Below are 17228 nucleotides of genomic sequence, written 5' to 3' on the forward strand. Positions count from 1 at the left end.
CCCCCTTTTTTTCCTTTGTTGTCACAGTTTAAGTTTGGTTTTATTGTATTCTTGGTGGAGCTGTTACTTGTGGTGTTGTTTTCTTTTGTTCTTTGAATCTGGTTGGAAAACCCCCTTTAGTATTTCCTGGAGTGGGGGCTTTCTGCTGATAAATCCTCTCATCTTTTCTGTATTTGTGAACGTTTTTATATCTCCTTCGTACTTGAAGGATAGCTTTGATGGGTATAGTATTCTTGGCTGAAAGTTCCTCTCTTTCAGGGCTTTAAATATTGGGGTCCACTCTCTTCTAGCTTGTAGAGTTTCTGCTGAGAAATCTGATGATAATCTAATAGGCCTTCCTTTATATGTTGTACTCTTCTTTTCCCTGGCTGCCTTGAGAATTTTTTCTTTGTCATTGGTTTGTGTCATCTTTATTATGATGTGCCTTGGAGTGGGTTTGTTGGGGTTAAGAAAACTCGGTGTTCTGTTTGCTTCTTGAATTTGAGGCTTTAGTTCTTTCCACAGGCTTGGGAAGTTCTCGTCTATTATTTGTTTGAGTATATTCTCCATTCCATTTTCTTTCTCTTCTCCCTCTGATATACCTATTATTCTTATGTTATTCTTTCTGATGGAGTCAGACAATTCCTGTAGGGCTTTCTCGTTTTTTATTATTTTTGAGTCTCTTTCTTCTTCTCTCTGTTGTGCCTCAAGTTGTTTGTCTTCTAGTTCACTAATCCTATCTTCTATCTGGGCTGTTCTGTTAGCTAAGTTTGTTACCTCGTTTTTCAGCTCGTGAATTGAGTTTTTTATTTCTGTTTGATTTGTTTTTATAGTTTCAATTTCCTTGGTAATATATTCTTTGTGTTCATTGAGTTGTTTTCTGATCTCCCTAAATTGCCTTTCTGTGTTTTCTTGTATATCTCTGAGTATTTTTAAGATTTCTATTTTAAATTCTCTGTCATTTAGCTCCAAGCCTTCCAATATGTTAAGTCTTTTCTCCATAGATTTTTCCACATCTATTTGTGTTACCTCTCTTTCTTTTGTATCCATAATATTCGATTTCCTCTTTCTTATTGGCATCTGAGGGTGGTCTTGTTGATAGCACACAGGTGCACTCCCTCCGCGGCTTGAATGAACGTCCCTGCGGTAGTTAGCTTCCTCCACACCCTCGTCTCTCAGATTCAAGTGATAACAGTCCTTTCACTTTCAGTTTGTGTGGAACTCCGGAATGCTCCGAGGATAAATTTTTCTGTTTCTAGTTGATAAATTTGTTGTGATTTTGGGGAGATCTGTCAGACGCGCTGCTCACGGCGCCATTTCCGTGACGTCACTCCTCACAATGTATATTTCTTATAAAATTTTCAGAATTAGAAAGAAGACAAAGAAATAAGACTCACCTATAATTAAACTCTCAGATATAATAATTGTTGACATTTTGGTGTCTAGTGTTCTACTGCGTCAATGCACGCGCATCTGACAACTATTTCTTGAACAGTTGATTAATGAAAGTGTCAGACTCTGGTCTGGTTTATTCAAAGACAGTCTAGTTTAATAGAGAAAAGGCAAAGCTGTTCAGAAATATAATAATGTTCCTTTAGTCAGCCAAAGATGAGAAGGGGCCACTGACCTCACTGGTATAGTGATGCCTGGTAAGTGTGGAGGTGCGCTCGCTCAGCCATGGTCTTGGAAGTCTGAGCAAAGGTCATAGAGGGAATGGCTCCTGGTTAAGGAATCTGGTGTCTTTTACTCTTCTGGTTGGTAGAGAAAATTATAATAGCTCTGGGTACCTTTCATATTTTCATTGTTCTTTCTTTTTTTTTTTTTACAGTAATCTTTCCATTCCTTACCCCCATTTGTGAAGTGCTAAATATTTCTCTGTTTCCAAAAAGTGTTACTGATTTTTTCAAAACCTCTGTAAAAAGGATGAAAGAAAGTCGCCTTCATGATAAAGAAAAGGTAAAATCTGGTAGTGGTTACATGAGTGTATTTACTTTCTGATAATTCATTTGTCTGTGTACATAGGCTTTGTACACTTCTATTTTTTTGTAAGGGTAGGTAGAAACTCTGGGGTTTAGAGTAAGAAAGTTAAAAATGAGTCAGAGAGACAATATTTAAAATGTAATAATTGGCACAAAGGTTAGTATGTCACTGCATGAAAAATTTTAAGATTATTTTCACATAAAAACATACCACTTCCTTTCAATAAATTGTGAAAAGAAAAAAATTACTGTTTAAAAATTATTTTTTTGTTATTATAATTTCCCTAGATTTTAAATTGTCAAAGAATCACATCAATTCCAAGCCTCTTATTTTATACGTCTAGCAATGGAAGGTCCCATGAAGCACCTGATGGAGTGCACTCTATGTCAAATTTGAGCCTGCTTTGAGACAGAAAGTGCAGGAGTCTGCTCTGGACCTTGAGGTTGCAATCTGGCTAACCCAGCTTTGCCTTCATGGGCCTGGATGCAGACACAAGAATGTTTGCAGGTCATGAGGATAGGACTAAGTACGCCAGGATTGCACTAAACGTTGTGGAGAGTTCTGGGATGGTAGGGCATTTGAAGCTCCTCACAGAAAAGCATCTGATTAACTCTGCAAATGTAGGAGACTGATAATCTATGTGGCCCAGCGAACAAGAGTGTAGTGATTGCCTGGTTAGGGGGAGGGTACAGGGAGGATAAATGGTGATGACCAAGGGGGAGGGTACAGGGAGGATAAATGGTAATGACCAAAGACTTGACTTGAGGGGCAGGTGAACACACAATGTGGTGTATAAAGATGAGTTGTAGAATTGAGTACCTGAAACCTGTATAATTTTGTTAACCAGTGTTACCCCAATAAATTTTTTTTAAAAAGTATTAAGGCTGGAGAAAGAAAAGTGTTGAAGTCAGGGTCCTTTTTCTGAACAAGTAGGTATAACAAGAGAGGGAACTGGCCAGGAAATTGTGTTCAAAAGTGAGAGAAGCCAAAGATCAGAGAGAATGAGGACCACAAAGCAGTTGGGCATGATGGCTGGATTTCTCTCAGGGAAACATTGTGCTTTCTAAGATTTGTAGCTGGATGTTTTTGTTCACTGATGACTCAGGCAGCACTAGTGAGACTTCTGGACTTATAGGGGCCATATTAGACAGTATAGTGAATACAGTCAATAATATTGTAATGAATATGTATGGTGCCGGGTGAGTGTAAGAAATCTTGGGGGGAACACCTTGTAAAATAATTGGTTGTCTAACCACTATGCTGTACACTGGAAATTAATACAAAATAATATTGAATGTAAACAGTAATTGAAAATTAAAATTAAAAAATAAATAAAGGGGCCATATTATCAGAAGAAATTTAGTACTCTACTCTTGATTTATTTCTGACTTTGCCATTGAAAGTTTTCCTTCTGCTTCCAGCACCGGGTGGATTTTCTTCAGCTGATGATGAACTCTCAGAATTCCAAAGAAACAGATTCCAGTAAAGGTAAACAGGTGTGCTTCAGAGGGCCATTGTTGGGGAGGCTCAGAGGTAGCAGTAGTTCTGACAATGTGCAGGAAGATTTCCATGCATATATGAATTTCTACTGAATTGAAAAAGGACGCATGCTCAGATAGAAATGGAAGCCAGAAGTACTTTCTATAAGCATGTGGTCACAACTTCTTTTAAAGCTTGAAGGGTACAATAAACAAGAATTTTATACCCAGAGGTCAATCAGTGGCCTGTGAATCACCTACATCAGAACTTGCTGGGAGCTTGTTTCCGATGTCTATTCTCTGGCCTCATCCAGCTGCACAGAGATTTGCATTAAGCCTTTATCACATTAGGAGGCACATTGCCCCTGTACTGGTGACCTTCACTTGGAACACTTGGTGAAAATTGTGTTCACTAGCTAAATCTAATGTAGAGTTTTATTTTTCATTTGTAATTAATAAGTAACTTGTGGGAAAGCCTTTGAGACTAGTCTGTGCCTCTTCAAACTTTTACCTACTAGTTTTATCATCCATGGATGGTTTTTGACTGAAATGATTAGTACTACGATGGCTGAAAAATGATTACTTTCTAATTCCATCATTTCTTCTACATTTATGAGTTGATGTTCCACTGTAAGGGAGAGCTTTTCATTTTCCTTCATTTATTTGTTTTTTTCTTTATGTCAGTATCTCATATATTAGAAATTTACTCTTTTTACATCATTCTTTCTTTTTTCTTTTTGTGTTCAAATTCTCTCAGGTTTGTCCACTGGAGCCCTTTCCAGTAGGCTCTAGGGTCTTTTTTTCCTCTTTCTTTCTTTTTAATTTTTAATTTTGTTCAATAGACTTTTTTTTTAATAATTTTATTTTTTTAATGGGGCGACATCAATAAATCAGGATACATGTATTCAAAGATAACATGTCCAGGTTATCTTGTCGTTCAATTATGTTGCATACCCATCACCCAGAGTCAGATTGTCCTCTGTCACCTTCTATCTAGTTTTCTTTGTGCCCCTCCCCCTCCCCCTTTCCCTCTCCCTCTCCCCCCTCCCCCCATAACCACCACACTCTTATCAGTGTCTCTTAATCTCACTTTTATGTCCCACCTACGTATGGAATAATGCAGTTCCTGTTTTTTTCTGATTTACTTATTTCACTTCGTATAATGTTATCAAGATCCCACCATTTTGCTGTAAATGATCTGATGTCATCGTTTCTTATGGCTGAGTAGTATTCCATAGTGTATATGTGCCACATCTTCTTTATCCAGTCAATAGACTTTTTTTAGAACAGTTTTAAATTCACAGCAAAATTGTGTGAAAGGGACAGAGATTTTCCATATCCTTATCCCCTCACTTACACTCAGCCTCCTCGACGATCAGAATCCTGCACAGGAGTGTGTCACTTGTTACAGTCAGAACCTACACTGATACATGATTATCACCCAATGGGCATAGTTTACATTAGCATTTACACTGGTGTTGTTCATTGTTCTTTTAAGTTTCTGAAAACATGTTTAGAAGAAAGATCCTTTAAATTTTCCGTACATAAGCCTTAGTATTGCAAGCGCTCTCAAAAACTTTCCAGATATGTTCTACATAGAATAATTTAAATTTTTCCTGCGGGGAGATGCTACCCCATATTATTTGTAGCTAAACTACTCTTAGGATTCTCCAATAAGATACTGTGTCTGTTACACAAAAATACTATCTCTGGAATTACACAGTTGTGTTAGTGGTGAGAGTGATGTAACCAGGAGCAGATGCCTAAGAATAGTGTATACCGTTGGAAAAACTGGATTAAGACTTTTTTTTTCCTTTTTATGGAATAGTAATTACATATCAGAGTGCAAATCCTTCAAGTTTGATCTGAATTACTTTCCATTATTTTCCCTTCTAGCAGTTTAGAGTTTCATTTGGATTTCTTATTATCTAAACTGATGTTGTACAGTGACCTGCTTTATAAAATGTCTTTTTTCTCGTTTTAGCTCTGTCTGATCTGGAGATCGTGGCCCAATCTGTTATCTTTATTTTTGCTGGCTATGAGACCACTAGCACTTCTCTTTCCTTGCTTATGTATTTGTTGGCCACTCACCCTGATGTGCAGCAGAAACTGCAGGAGGAGATTGATGCGACGTTTCCCAATAGGGTGAGTGGGTGATGCCTGGAGTGGAAGGGAGAAAGTGAAACCTTAGCAAGAATGCCTCCTCACCACTTCCTAGGAAATTTTTGCAAGAGCATAAGCATCAATTCTTCTGTGCTATTAGGAAGAATGGAGAAACATAGGTAATGTGTGCTATTCATATATTATAAGATCTTTGAGTGAAGTCCTTTTCCTAACATATCAGGTATTTGTTATCACAATAATGTCAAGTGAAAATCAAAAAATCTCAGGGGCAATTAACAACATTTATTGCTCAAGTGTTTGGATAATCATCTCTGTTGGTATTGACTGGACTTGCTTTGGTCTGGCTCTAGGCTGATCTAGGCTGATCTTGGCTAATCTGGCTGGGTGACTGAGCTCCACACATGCTCCACATGTCTCCAGTACTCCAGACAACTAGTCTGCCTATGTTCTTCTCAGGCAATGGTCAGGGGCAAGAGCAAGCAGCCCAATCATATGGGTGCCTTTCAGAACTCGGCTTGCATCATATTTAGCCAATATTCCACTGGTTCAAAGCATGCCACATGGCCAACCCCAACATCATAGTAGGAGGGCACCACAAAGTTAGATGGCTCGAGGCAAGGGTGGAGAAGTGGCACAAATAGTACAGTCTAGGAGAAGCCTGATACACAGGAAACAGCACAGGGTAGGAAATAGAAGACAGGGATTTGAATCCAAACTGTGGTTTGGACAGGTCATGTGACCTTTCTGAGCTACTGGTCTTTCAGATAGAAGGTAAAGATATTTGGCCTACCTAAATAGAGATTGTTTTTCTTCTCTGGGAAAGACCATATTAGTGGCATTCTTTTGATAACAGTAAGATTCAATAAAAGACAGACTGACTAAAGTATTATGTTCTGCTTTTTTATAGTAATAATTGCAATACTGATAGCTCACATTTTCTTCCTACTATATATGTCTGTTCTCAATGCCTTGTATTTATAAATGAATTTAATCTTTAAAAAATATTGGATTAGGATTGGCTAGGTTATGCCTTGGTAACAGATTGGTCCTCAAATCTCAGTGGGTTTACATAGCAAAAGTTTGCTTCTCATATTTTCATTATGTGTCCAACATGGATTATTAGAGGAGGAGGGGAGTGGGAGTCTCTGCTTCACATAATTTCTTGTAAATATAAACTAAAAAGGCCCCACCTTCTAGTAGCTGCACTTTCTGGAACACACAGCCTTTGTGTTGGTTGGGAAATAAAAACTAGAGTGTTGCTCACTGGCTTTTCAAATGTTTTGGTCCTGAACTGACATATGTCACCTCAGCTCACAGCCCATTCTCAAAGCTGATCTCCCCTATCCTCCAGTGGGCTGGGAGATGTGGCGACTACATGGATATTGAGTGAGCAGTGACTGTCTCTGCCACACAGCTCTATGAAGTGTCATCTCTAATTATCTCCATGTAAATGTCAGAAAAGTGAGCTACAGAGATGTGAAATAACTTTTATACACAAGTCATATAGTAGAGGTAAGATGCCACTATCCAAAGCCTTAACTTCTACAATATTGCCTCTTCAATATAATACCAAGTGACACCACGTACTGCCCACACCGTTTTCAGATAGCTGACAAAACTGGAATTCTTGGCATGAAAAGATTGGGCTTTGGGGCTGAAGATGCTTGTTTGAGATCTTCACAGTTTGTAGTCAAGGCCTGAAGCCACAGCCTGGGGACTGTTCCAGCAAGGCAGTAGGGACCGAGTGAGGTCCCACCTCTTTATGACTTCCACTGGAATGAAACTGTGGTCCCTGCTAGCTGGACCTGTCTTTTGCCAAATTTGGTTTAGAAAGGAACTTGTTTCTCATTAAATTATTCATAGAGTTTCTATATAATGTAGTGTTTTTCTCCAAATTTTACATATATATCATCTAAAAAGTTAGCAAGCAGGATTTTTAAACTAAAAATCTATGTCAAATAGGGATTTTGCTATTTTATAGATTTTCTTTCTTTGGTACAGAAAGAACTATGGCTTCCCTTTTGAAAGGAAACAATGACTTTAGCATACTTTAGTTCAGGGGTCCCCAAACTACGGCCCGCGGGCCGCATGCGGCCCCCTGAGGCCATTTATCGGGCCCCCGCCACACTTCCGGAAGGGGCACCTCTTTCATTGGTGGTCAGTGAGAGGAGCACTGTATGTGGCAGCACTGCAAAATGCGGCATTGCTCACCACGTACAGTACTACTTCCGGTGATGTGGGCCGCATGGGGCAGGGCTCCGGAAGAGTGTCATATCACTTGTTACAGCTAGCAGTGACAAATATGGAACCAGACATTGACCATCTCATTAGCCAAAAGCAGGCCTATAATTCCCATTGAAATACTGGTCAGTTTGTTGATTTAAATTTACTTATTCTTTATTTTAAATATTGTATTTGTTTCCGTTTTGTTTTTTTACTTTAAAATAAGATATGTGCAGTGTGCATAGGGATTTGTTCATAGATTTTTTTATAGTCTGGCCCTTCAATGGTCTGAAGGACAGTGAACTGGCCCCCTGTGTAAAAAGTTTGGGGACCCCTGCTTTAGTTAAAAGTAGGGGTCATAGTCTATTAGTCACATTTGTTTACATGAGAAAAAAAATCACTACATGGTAATATGAAGGATTTCAGGTCCTGCTTAAGGAATTGTCCCAAAGGTCTCCCTCGTAACTACTCCACACATCTCACTGGGCCAATAAGCAGGTCAAAGGATATGACAGGTATTAAAATGTCTATGAATTGTAAGGTCCTTTGCCAAAATACATTATTCTTTGGAGCTCCTAACATTTCTATGGAACTACATAGACTGAATTCAAAGTTAATCTCAAATCTCAGTTTATCAAAATCTGTTTCTCTCTTCCCAGGCACCTCCCACCTATGATGCTGTGGTACAGATGGAGTATCTTGACATGGTGTTGAATGAAACTCTCAGGATGTACCCAATTGCTGGTCGACTTGAGAGGGTCTGTAAGAAGGATGTGGAAATCAATGGCGTGTTCATTCCCAAAGGGACAGTGGTGATGGTGCCAGTCTTTTCTCTTCACCATGACCCAGCACACTGGTCAGAGCCTGAGGAATTCCGTCCTGAAAGGTACTGGGCCTCTGGGAAAGGGAACCCCCATGATCCAGGCTGGCTGGGGCGTATTCTGATATCTGTTAGTATTGATGATGAACATGTGGTTGTACAATTATTTATATGTACTTTATATTTTTAGAAGTTTTTTTTAAATTATAAGAGTAATTATTATTTTATAGACTCTAGGCTAGAAAAAAGAAAGTTGTAATTTTCCATAATCCCACTACTTTAAGATAGGCCTCATTAATAATGTGTTTATGTCATTATTGACAGTTTTGTATGCATATATAGATTTTTCTTGTGTGTGTGATAGAGACAGAGAGAGGGACAGATAAGGATGAACAGGAAGGAAGGGAGAGAGATGAGAAGCATCAATTCTTTTTTTTTTTTATAAATAAATTTTTATTCTAATGGAGTGACATCAATAAATCAGGGTACATATATTCAAAGAAAACATGTCCAGGTTATCTTGTCATTCAGTTATGTTGCATACCCATCACCCAAAGTCAGATTGTCCTCCGTCACCTTCTATCTAGTTTTCTTTGTGCCCCTCCCCAACCTCCTCCCCCTCTCCCTTCTTCCCTCCCCCTGCCCCCCGTAACCACCACACTCTTGTCCATGTCTCTTAGTCTCGTTTTTTATGTCCCACCAATGTATGGAATCCTGCAGTTCTTGTTTTTTTCTGATTTACTTATTTCACTCCATATAATGTTATCAAGATCCCACCATTTTGTTGTAAGTGATCCAATGTCATCATTTCTTATGGCTGAATAGTATACCATGGTGTATATGTGCCACATCTTCTTTATCCAGTCTTCTATTTTTTTTTTACAGTGATTAAAGACTTTAAGTAAACTCTTGGCCAACACAGCAAGAATCCATAAAAGAGTAGTGTCCTTAACATGTTCACCAAGTCCAAGTTGGCCCCAACATCATGCCAAATCCCTGAAAAATACAACCCAACCCCAGTTCAGTCTGTTAGGAGCTGTCACAAGGAGCAGGAGTCCAGGAAAAGTCCACATCCAGGAAAAGTTCGCATGGCACTGGAGTTGTTGTGACAATTCTATACTTTGCAGCTCATGTCCAAGTCCCAGAGACCGCTGCTTCTAGCTGGTAATGATTCAGGTAGACTGGAAAAGCCATCTGCAGCATGTGTGGAAATGGAGCTTCTGTTCTCCTCTGCCTGGAGAGATGAGACCAGGTTGCTTTTCCCTGGAGCTCTGCGACTGTGGCTTGGTAAAGAGAACCTTGGGATACACTAAGTTCCCGCCACGCGAGTCTCTCCTGGCTGCCGTTTGCTCCGGGGAGCTGGGCAGCCCTCTCCGTGTTTCTGCTTTTCCTACCAGTCTCGGTGTGGCTTCTTCAGTGTTCCTTGGTTGAAGAGTCCTCTTAGTTTAGTCCAAAGTTGGTTTTTCCAGATGATAGTTCTTAAAATTAGTTTGTAATCCACTTTGGTTCTGGGAGGTGGATATTGGTACGTCCACCTACTCCAGCGCCATCTTGTCTTCTTGAGAAGCATCAATTCTTCATTGCGGCACCTTTGTTCTTCATTGATTGCTTTCTCATATGTGCCTTGATTGGGGGAGGGGGAGCTACAGCAGAGCGAGTGACCCATTGCTCAAGTTAGTGACCTTGGGTTTCAAGCCAGCGATCTTGGGCTCAAACCAGTGACCATGGGGTTGTGTTTATGATCCCACACTCAAATCAGCAACCCTGAGCTCAAGCCAGTGACCTCAGGGTTTTGAACCTGGGTCCTCTGCATACCAGTCTGATACTCTATTCACTGTGCCACCACCTGGTCAGGCTACATATATAGATTTAAGAAAAAATTTTTATTTATAAAATTAACTTTAACAGGGTGACATTGATCAATAAGAGTACATAGATTTCAGGTAAATATTTCTATAGCTTTTAAAAAAAATTAGAGTAGTATTATATTTTATACTACCTACTTTATTTAACAATAAACTATAAACTACAAACTACACCCTGTGTATAAAACATCATCAAATATATATAGGTATACATATATAAATATTTATGTGTGTATGACTATATACTTATGCCATAATTTACTTATTGACTATCTTATTTTAGGGATATAGACTTTTTTCTTTAAGTTTTTCTGTGCTGTTCTCTTTAGCTGTCTGAATTTACCACCATTTTTAAAATACATTGATTGCTATTCCTTTAGCATGATGGGAGAGTGCAGTCTGAGAACCTGAGAGCTCCTCATCCCAGATGGTGTAGACAGCCCCTTGAGGATAGAAATGAACACAGGTCTCTGCTGCTGTCTATGACTGCAATCCTGTGTCAGCTCCCTCCTACTCTCAGTATTTGATGATTTCCAAAGGGAAGTCACCTGCTCTGTAGACTACGTCTGAAACACTGGTCCTTAGGGGTCTTTTCTTCTGGGTATTCTGAGCCACGTTCTGGCTTTGGGCACAGCTTGAACTCTGGAAAGAACTGATTCCATTACCTGGGATCTAGACTTTGATTAACAAAACTATAGGATTCCTAATGGCAGGGACCTTGTCCCATTTGCCATGGTGTCCCTAGTTCTAGCATCATGTCTACACATAGTATTTGTTGAAAGAAGTAGTTAGCTGACCAAATCCTCTGTTTTCTGAACCAGGGGACCTCTGTAGTTCCTCCATGCTTAGCAATTTCTTCCCCTGTACCTTCATAAACATCAAATCAGAGACCTTTTATTGTACTTTTTAAATTAAATTTAATGGGGTAACATTGTTTAACAATAGAATATAAATTTCAGTTGCATGTCTTTGTAAATACAACATCTGTACTCAATTGTGTGCTCATCATCAAAGTCTAGTCTCCTTCAATCACCTTGTATTTGACCCCTTTTACCCTCTTCATCCTCCCCACACCCTTCTTCCCCTCTGGAAACCACAATTCTGTTGTCTATATCTCTGAGTTTGTTTGTTTATTTGTTTTTTTTTTTTTTATATCACACATATGACTAAATCATGTGGTTCTTGTCCCTTTCTGTTTGACTTATTTCACTCAACATATTCCACTCAGGATCCATCTATGTTGTCACAATTAACAATACTTTATCGTTTTATGGCTGAGTAATATTCCATTGTATATATGTACCATATCTTCTTTATCCAATTATCCACTGCAGGACAGCTTGTTCTGTTTTCATGTCTTGACTATTGTAAATAATATTGCAATGGACATAAGGGCACCTACATCTTTATGAATAAGTGCTATAAAAATTTTCAGGTATATATCCAGAAGAGGGATTGCTGGGTCATATGGTGGCTCTCTTCCTAGTTTTTTGAGGAACCTTCATACTATTTTCCATAGTGGCTACACCAATTTATATTCGCACTAGCAGTGTATGAAGATTTTCTTTTCTTCACATCCTCTCCAACATTTATTTCTTGTCCTATTGATGGTAGCCTTCTAATGGGAGTAGTTGCAATTTGCTTTTCCCTTATAGTTGAGCATTTTTTCACATTACTGTTGACTATCTTGTACTTCTCTTTGCTTCATTCAGCCTCTAAAGAGTAAGTGCTTACCATGTGTCAGGAAGTGGACCAGACAGTGAAAAGTCTATATGTTTAAAAGTCTATTATGGAGAATTTTTGACATATACCTAAGCATTTTCTATATATACAAGTCTATGAAATACTTTTAATGCACCTGCCTTATAGGTATCAACCCACATCCACTGCCCCATCCACATGCCACTGATACCCTCCTCCTGATTACCATGTTATGTTTAGGCACTCTATCTATAAATATTCCAAATGTTCTCCAAAATATATGAACTCTTTAAAAAATGCACAACTATAATGCCATGACCACTTTTCTTAAATACATATTTTTTCTTTAATATACTGTATTTCCCCATGTATAAGACACACATTAAAAAAAATTGGGGTCAAAAACTGAGTGCTTACTTATAGTCTTATACAGTGGTTGTAGAAATGTAGCATTTCAAATGCCGTAGATGGAACTAAGGACAAGGCAATATATGAAGACTGATTCGTCATCAGACACAGATGAGGACAAACTAATAGATGGGAGTTTTGACAGTGATGAGGAGTTGTATGAATTTTATGATGAATAAAACTTGAGTTCAATAACTTTATGTAATAAATTTTTATTCAAGTTTCAGGCCTCAAAATTAAAGTGCATCTTATACACGGGAGTATCTTATACATAGGGAAATATGGTAATCAAATATTGAGGAATCAAATTTGAATAAAACATAGATCTAACCTTCAGGAAATTTATAGCCTATTGGAACAGACAAGGAAATCAGTGATGATACTAGAGTAGAGGAGCTACATATGCCTATGGAAGTCATACGATTTAAGCTATTCAGTGGGAGAGAGACAAACAGAAGGGGAGAGGTCAGAGGAGTGGAAGGGAAGGAAGGGAAGAAAAAGAAAGGAAAGGGAAGGGCAGGGGAGGGAAGGAAAAGGAAGGGAAGAGAAGGAAAAGAAAATAACAACTAATGGGAGATTGATTCCTACTTCCTACCTCCATGAGCCTGTGGCCAACATGAGTCTGATGGAGGCAGAAACCTAACTTTTCCTTCTATCAGTGTCATTTCCTACTTGCCTTTCAGAGTGTGAACATCTCAACACCTTGAATGTAATTTTTGTGTTTAAAAATAAATTTTCTTTAAACAGCATTCATCTTGTTTCTTCAATGAGACTGAAAGCTCCTCCAGATTAAGGGGAATGGAAAGGGTCTGTAGCTTCCAATTCTCACAGGAAAGTAACCATAGCAGGATCTCACTGACTAGCCCACAGAAGTATCCTGTTACTCCTGGTTGAGGAGTCTAAGAGAAAACCCTAAATATGTAGCTCTTGTGGTATTTATGTTTCATTAATTGTTTTCATCTACTGTTGTGGAATCAGGTTCAGTAAGGAGAACAAAGACAACATAAATCCTTACCAATACCTGCCATTTGGAACTGGACCCCGAAACTGTATTGGCATGAGGTTTGCTATGATGAACATGAAACTTGCTGTCATCAGAATTCTGCAGAACTTCTCCTTCAAAACTTGTAAAGAAACACAGGTTAGACACTTAATATGTTACCACTCTGTATATACAATGCTTTTTTGGGAATTAAAAAAAATAACAGGTTCACACACACATAGAAATACATATGTATTGCATGAATGTGCTTATTTTTTTATTTTTTAAATTTTTTAGGGAGAGGAGGGGAGGCAGAGAAACAGACTCCCACATACACTCTGACCAGGATCCACCTGGCATGCCCACTAGGTGACGATGCTCTGCCCATCTGGGGCTGTTGCTTCATTGCTCAGCAACAGAGCCATTTTTTTTACTGCCTGAGGCAGAGCCCACAGAGCCATCCTCGTTGCCCAAGGCATATTCACTCAAACAAATTGAGACATGCATGCGGGAGGAGAAAGAGAAAGAGAGAGAGAAGGAGGAGGAGTGGAGAAGCAGATGGTCACTTCTCCTGTGTGCCCTGACCAGAAATCGAACCCAGGACATATACATGCTGGGCTGATGCTCTACCACTGAGGCAACTGGCCTGGGCCCTCATTTGTTATTTAATAATTTATTCTGTAAGCCAGAGAATCTACTTGGATCATATGTGACCTTTAAGATCCCATTAGTCTGGAGTGCTACGTATGTGATTTATAAATACCCAACTATAAAGGACATCTAGAATCAATGCAGTTAGCATGACATGATGATGCAGCGTCCTTTGAACAAAGTTTTAAATATAGTTTCAAGTCCACTGGAAGGAAGGGAAAGTGCTCCGTCCTGAAGTGCAATGATAATAACTGGGTCATGACTTTTGAGTGCTGCTCTTCTCCACCAGAACTGACAGAAGCTCTTGTGATAGTGGTTCTCAACCACTGGCTGTATAATAAAATGAGTGGGGAGTTTTAAAAAATCCTGATGCCGGTGCTGGCCGGTTGGCTCAGTGGTAGGGCATCGGCCTGGCGTGCAGGAGTCTCGGGTTCGATTCCCAGCCAGGGCACACAGGAGAAACGCCCATCTGCTTCTCCACCCCTCCCTCTCTCCTTCCTCTCTGTCTCTCTCTTCCCCTCCTGCAGCTAGGGCTCCATTGGAGCAAAGTTGGCCCGGGCGCTGGCGGTGGCTGTATGGCCTCTGCCTCAGGTGCTAGAATGGCTCTGGTTACAACAGAGCAATGCCCCAGATGGGCAGAGCATCGCCCCCTGGTGGGCATGCTGGGTGGATCCCGGTCGGGTGCATGTGGGAGTCTTTCTGACTACCTCCCTGTTTCCAACTTTAGAAAAATACAAAAAAGAAAAAAAAAAAAAAAAAGAAAAAAAAAAAAGAAAATCCTGATGCCTAAGTCATCTCAGATACTAAAAGAATTCATCTTTTGTGGCTTTAAAAGCCTCTCTGATTTTCATGTGCAGCCAAGGTTGAGAATCACTAATGAAAGCATTTCTGCCTGATGTGAAGAACTCCCTCAGTCCACCGTCTCCTAGCTTATTGACCCTCCTTCTGGGAGCCTTGCTGTGATCAATCTGGGCTGCTTTTACATCCTAATAAGTACTCTATGGTGTTCTTCTCACTCTCCTACCCATTCTGTTTTCGTTCTTTAAGTTCTAGTTCACTCCCAAAGCCTCTCTAGGAGCCTTCCCTATCTAGTCCAGAGCCCATTTTTTTCTCTGCAGCAATAGCTGCTGCAGGCTGGTATCATCGCTTGTACCACATGACCTAATATTTTCTCATTAAACCATCTCGTTTGGTTCTCAGATTTCTTTGTACCTAAGAATGTCTTTTACTCTAGCACCTTATTTTATTCCTTTCATAAATTTCCAATGGAGCCTTACAGTCATGCAGGAAATGCTTAAAGAGTGATTGGCAGTTGATTTGGAACTCTTAGATACAAATTCTAATTAATTTATTTAAAAAAATTTCACAATATTTGTGATGTGAATTTGTATATATTCCCTGAAATATATATTTATATACATATACATGCCGTGAGGTGAAATTATAAAATAGGAAGGTTTTACGTTAATAGAAAGATTTAAAATCTCTCCTCTGAGGAACATAGAGAATAGTTGCCATTGGTTCATGTCAAGCAAGACTCTATAACAAGGCTTATTTTTTGGATTCATGCATTTAATATTTAGCTCCTCCCCTTAAGTAGGCTTTTGGGAAGAGGAGAAGGATAGAGATGGTATCCATCTTATTTGTGCCTTTGGGGGCTATGTAGCAGCCCTGTAAGTGTGTATGAATGGGGGACTCAGGCCTGAGAGGCAGTGGGCCTCCAGCATACATGGGGTGGGGCTGACACTCCCTGCCATCTTCCAGTTATCTATGGCTGCCACTTCTCATGCTCCATCACAATTTCCTGCCCTCCAATCAGCTGAGATCAGAAGGTTACTGTGTTGGTAACTCCCCTAAATTAAAGAAGTGATTGGGTGAGAATGGAACTAAAAAATTAGTCAAAACACTGTAAGTCTTCAGAAGATCATCATTTACACTACACTTGGAGCCAGGAGATGCTAGAAAATGCTTCATCAGACCTTTCTCATCATGAAACTGGAAGGTTTCCACTTGGAGAGGAGACTGAGCTCTAGAAGTCGAGGCTGGTCCGCACGATTAAAACATGTAAAAAGTACTCAGGATTACTTTGCAAGTTCCTACATGCACAAAATTAATTCTGTATGGCTTTTCCAAATAGTTTGTCACAATGACTAAGAGTCTGGTTTGAGTTTTTTAAAAATCATCCTTTTTACTTGAAATTAAAACCGAAAACAAACACAAATCAACATCATTTGGTCTCTGGCCTGGTACAGAACAGGCACTATATTGATATTTCCTTGAATGGATGAACTGGTGAATGGTTTTACTGTCCAGTTTTGAAACAGCTTACTCAATAAATTTAAATAAGCAAAGATATATTATGCTCAAAGTAATTGTTATATGTATGTAAAGCATTATTGTCCTCAATGTATCTCAGCTACTTTGCTGCTGTTGTTGACAGTGCTTCATTAACTGGTTTGCATATGCTGTTTAACATTTGCAGATCCCTCTGGAATTAATTTCTCAAGGACTTACTCAACCAAAAAACCCCATTATTCTAATGGCTGAGTTGAGAGATGGGACTGTAAGTAAAGCCTGACTTTCCCTAAGGACTTAACATTTTGTTCTTCAAGGGAGTTGTATCCTCCAACACCAGAAAGCTCAATGTACTTTGTGAATAAAACCCAGAAATGAAGATGAACTTACCCTACTGAGCTTGATGAATGACTAGGGATTCTGTACATTCATTTAGCTTTCTTGGTGTCTATACAGAATGTTATACATATATTTTGTAATATAAGGGGGGTGACTAAGTGCCATATATGTGGACTCAGCTTATTGGCTTTTTATAGTACTATCTCCATCTACCTTATCAACTCTTACAAAGGACTAATCAAGAATACAAATTTCTCTACAATTTTGTCAACAACCTTTAATGAAAACAAGAATTATTGTGGTAACATTTGTATCACATATTTTATTTTAAATATTCTATATCATATATTGAGCAACTCAATAAAAATGTCTTCATAATAGTA

The 17228-nt window shown here is 39.1% G+C and overlaps 1 protein-coding gene across 1 annotated transcript in view; it reads left to right on the forward strand.

Moving 5' to 3' along the window:
- LOC136403446 (cytochrome P450 3A12-like) overlaps window positions 1-16891 on the forward strand; it is a 43510-nt gene extending 26619 nt beyond the window's left edge. The window contains exons 8-13 of the mRNA XM_066382185.1: window positions 1808-1935; window positions 3381-3447; window positions 5422-5582; window positions 8444-8670; window positions 13557-13719; window positions 16694-16891. Coding sequence (XP_066238282.1) covers window positions 1808-1935; window positions 3381-3447; window positions 5422-5582; window positions 8444-8670; window positions 13557-13719; window positions 16694-16789 — 842 coding nt within the window. The 3' untranslated portion in view covers window positions 16790-16891. The remainder of the gene's footprint in view (window positions 1-1807; window positions 1936-3380; window positions 3448-5421; window positions 5583-8443; window positions 8671-13556; window positions 13720-16693) is intronic.
- The last annotated feature ends 337 nt before the right edge of the window (window positions 16892-17228 follow it).

This window comes from Saccopteryx leptura, chromosome 4 (assembly GCF_036850995.1).
Source record: "Saccopteryx leptura isolate mSacLep1 chromosome 4, mSacLep1_pri_phased_curated, whole genome shotgun sequence".
Taxonomy (NCBI): domain Eukaryota; kingdom Metazoa; phylum Chordata; class Mammalia; order Chiroptera; family Emballonuridae; genus Saccopteryx; species Saccopteryx leptura.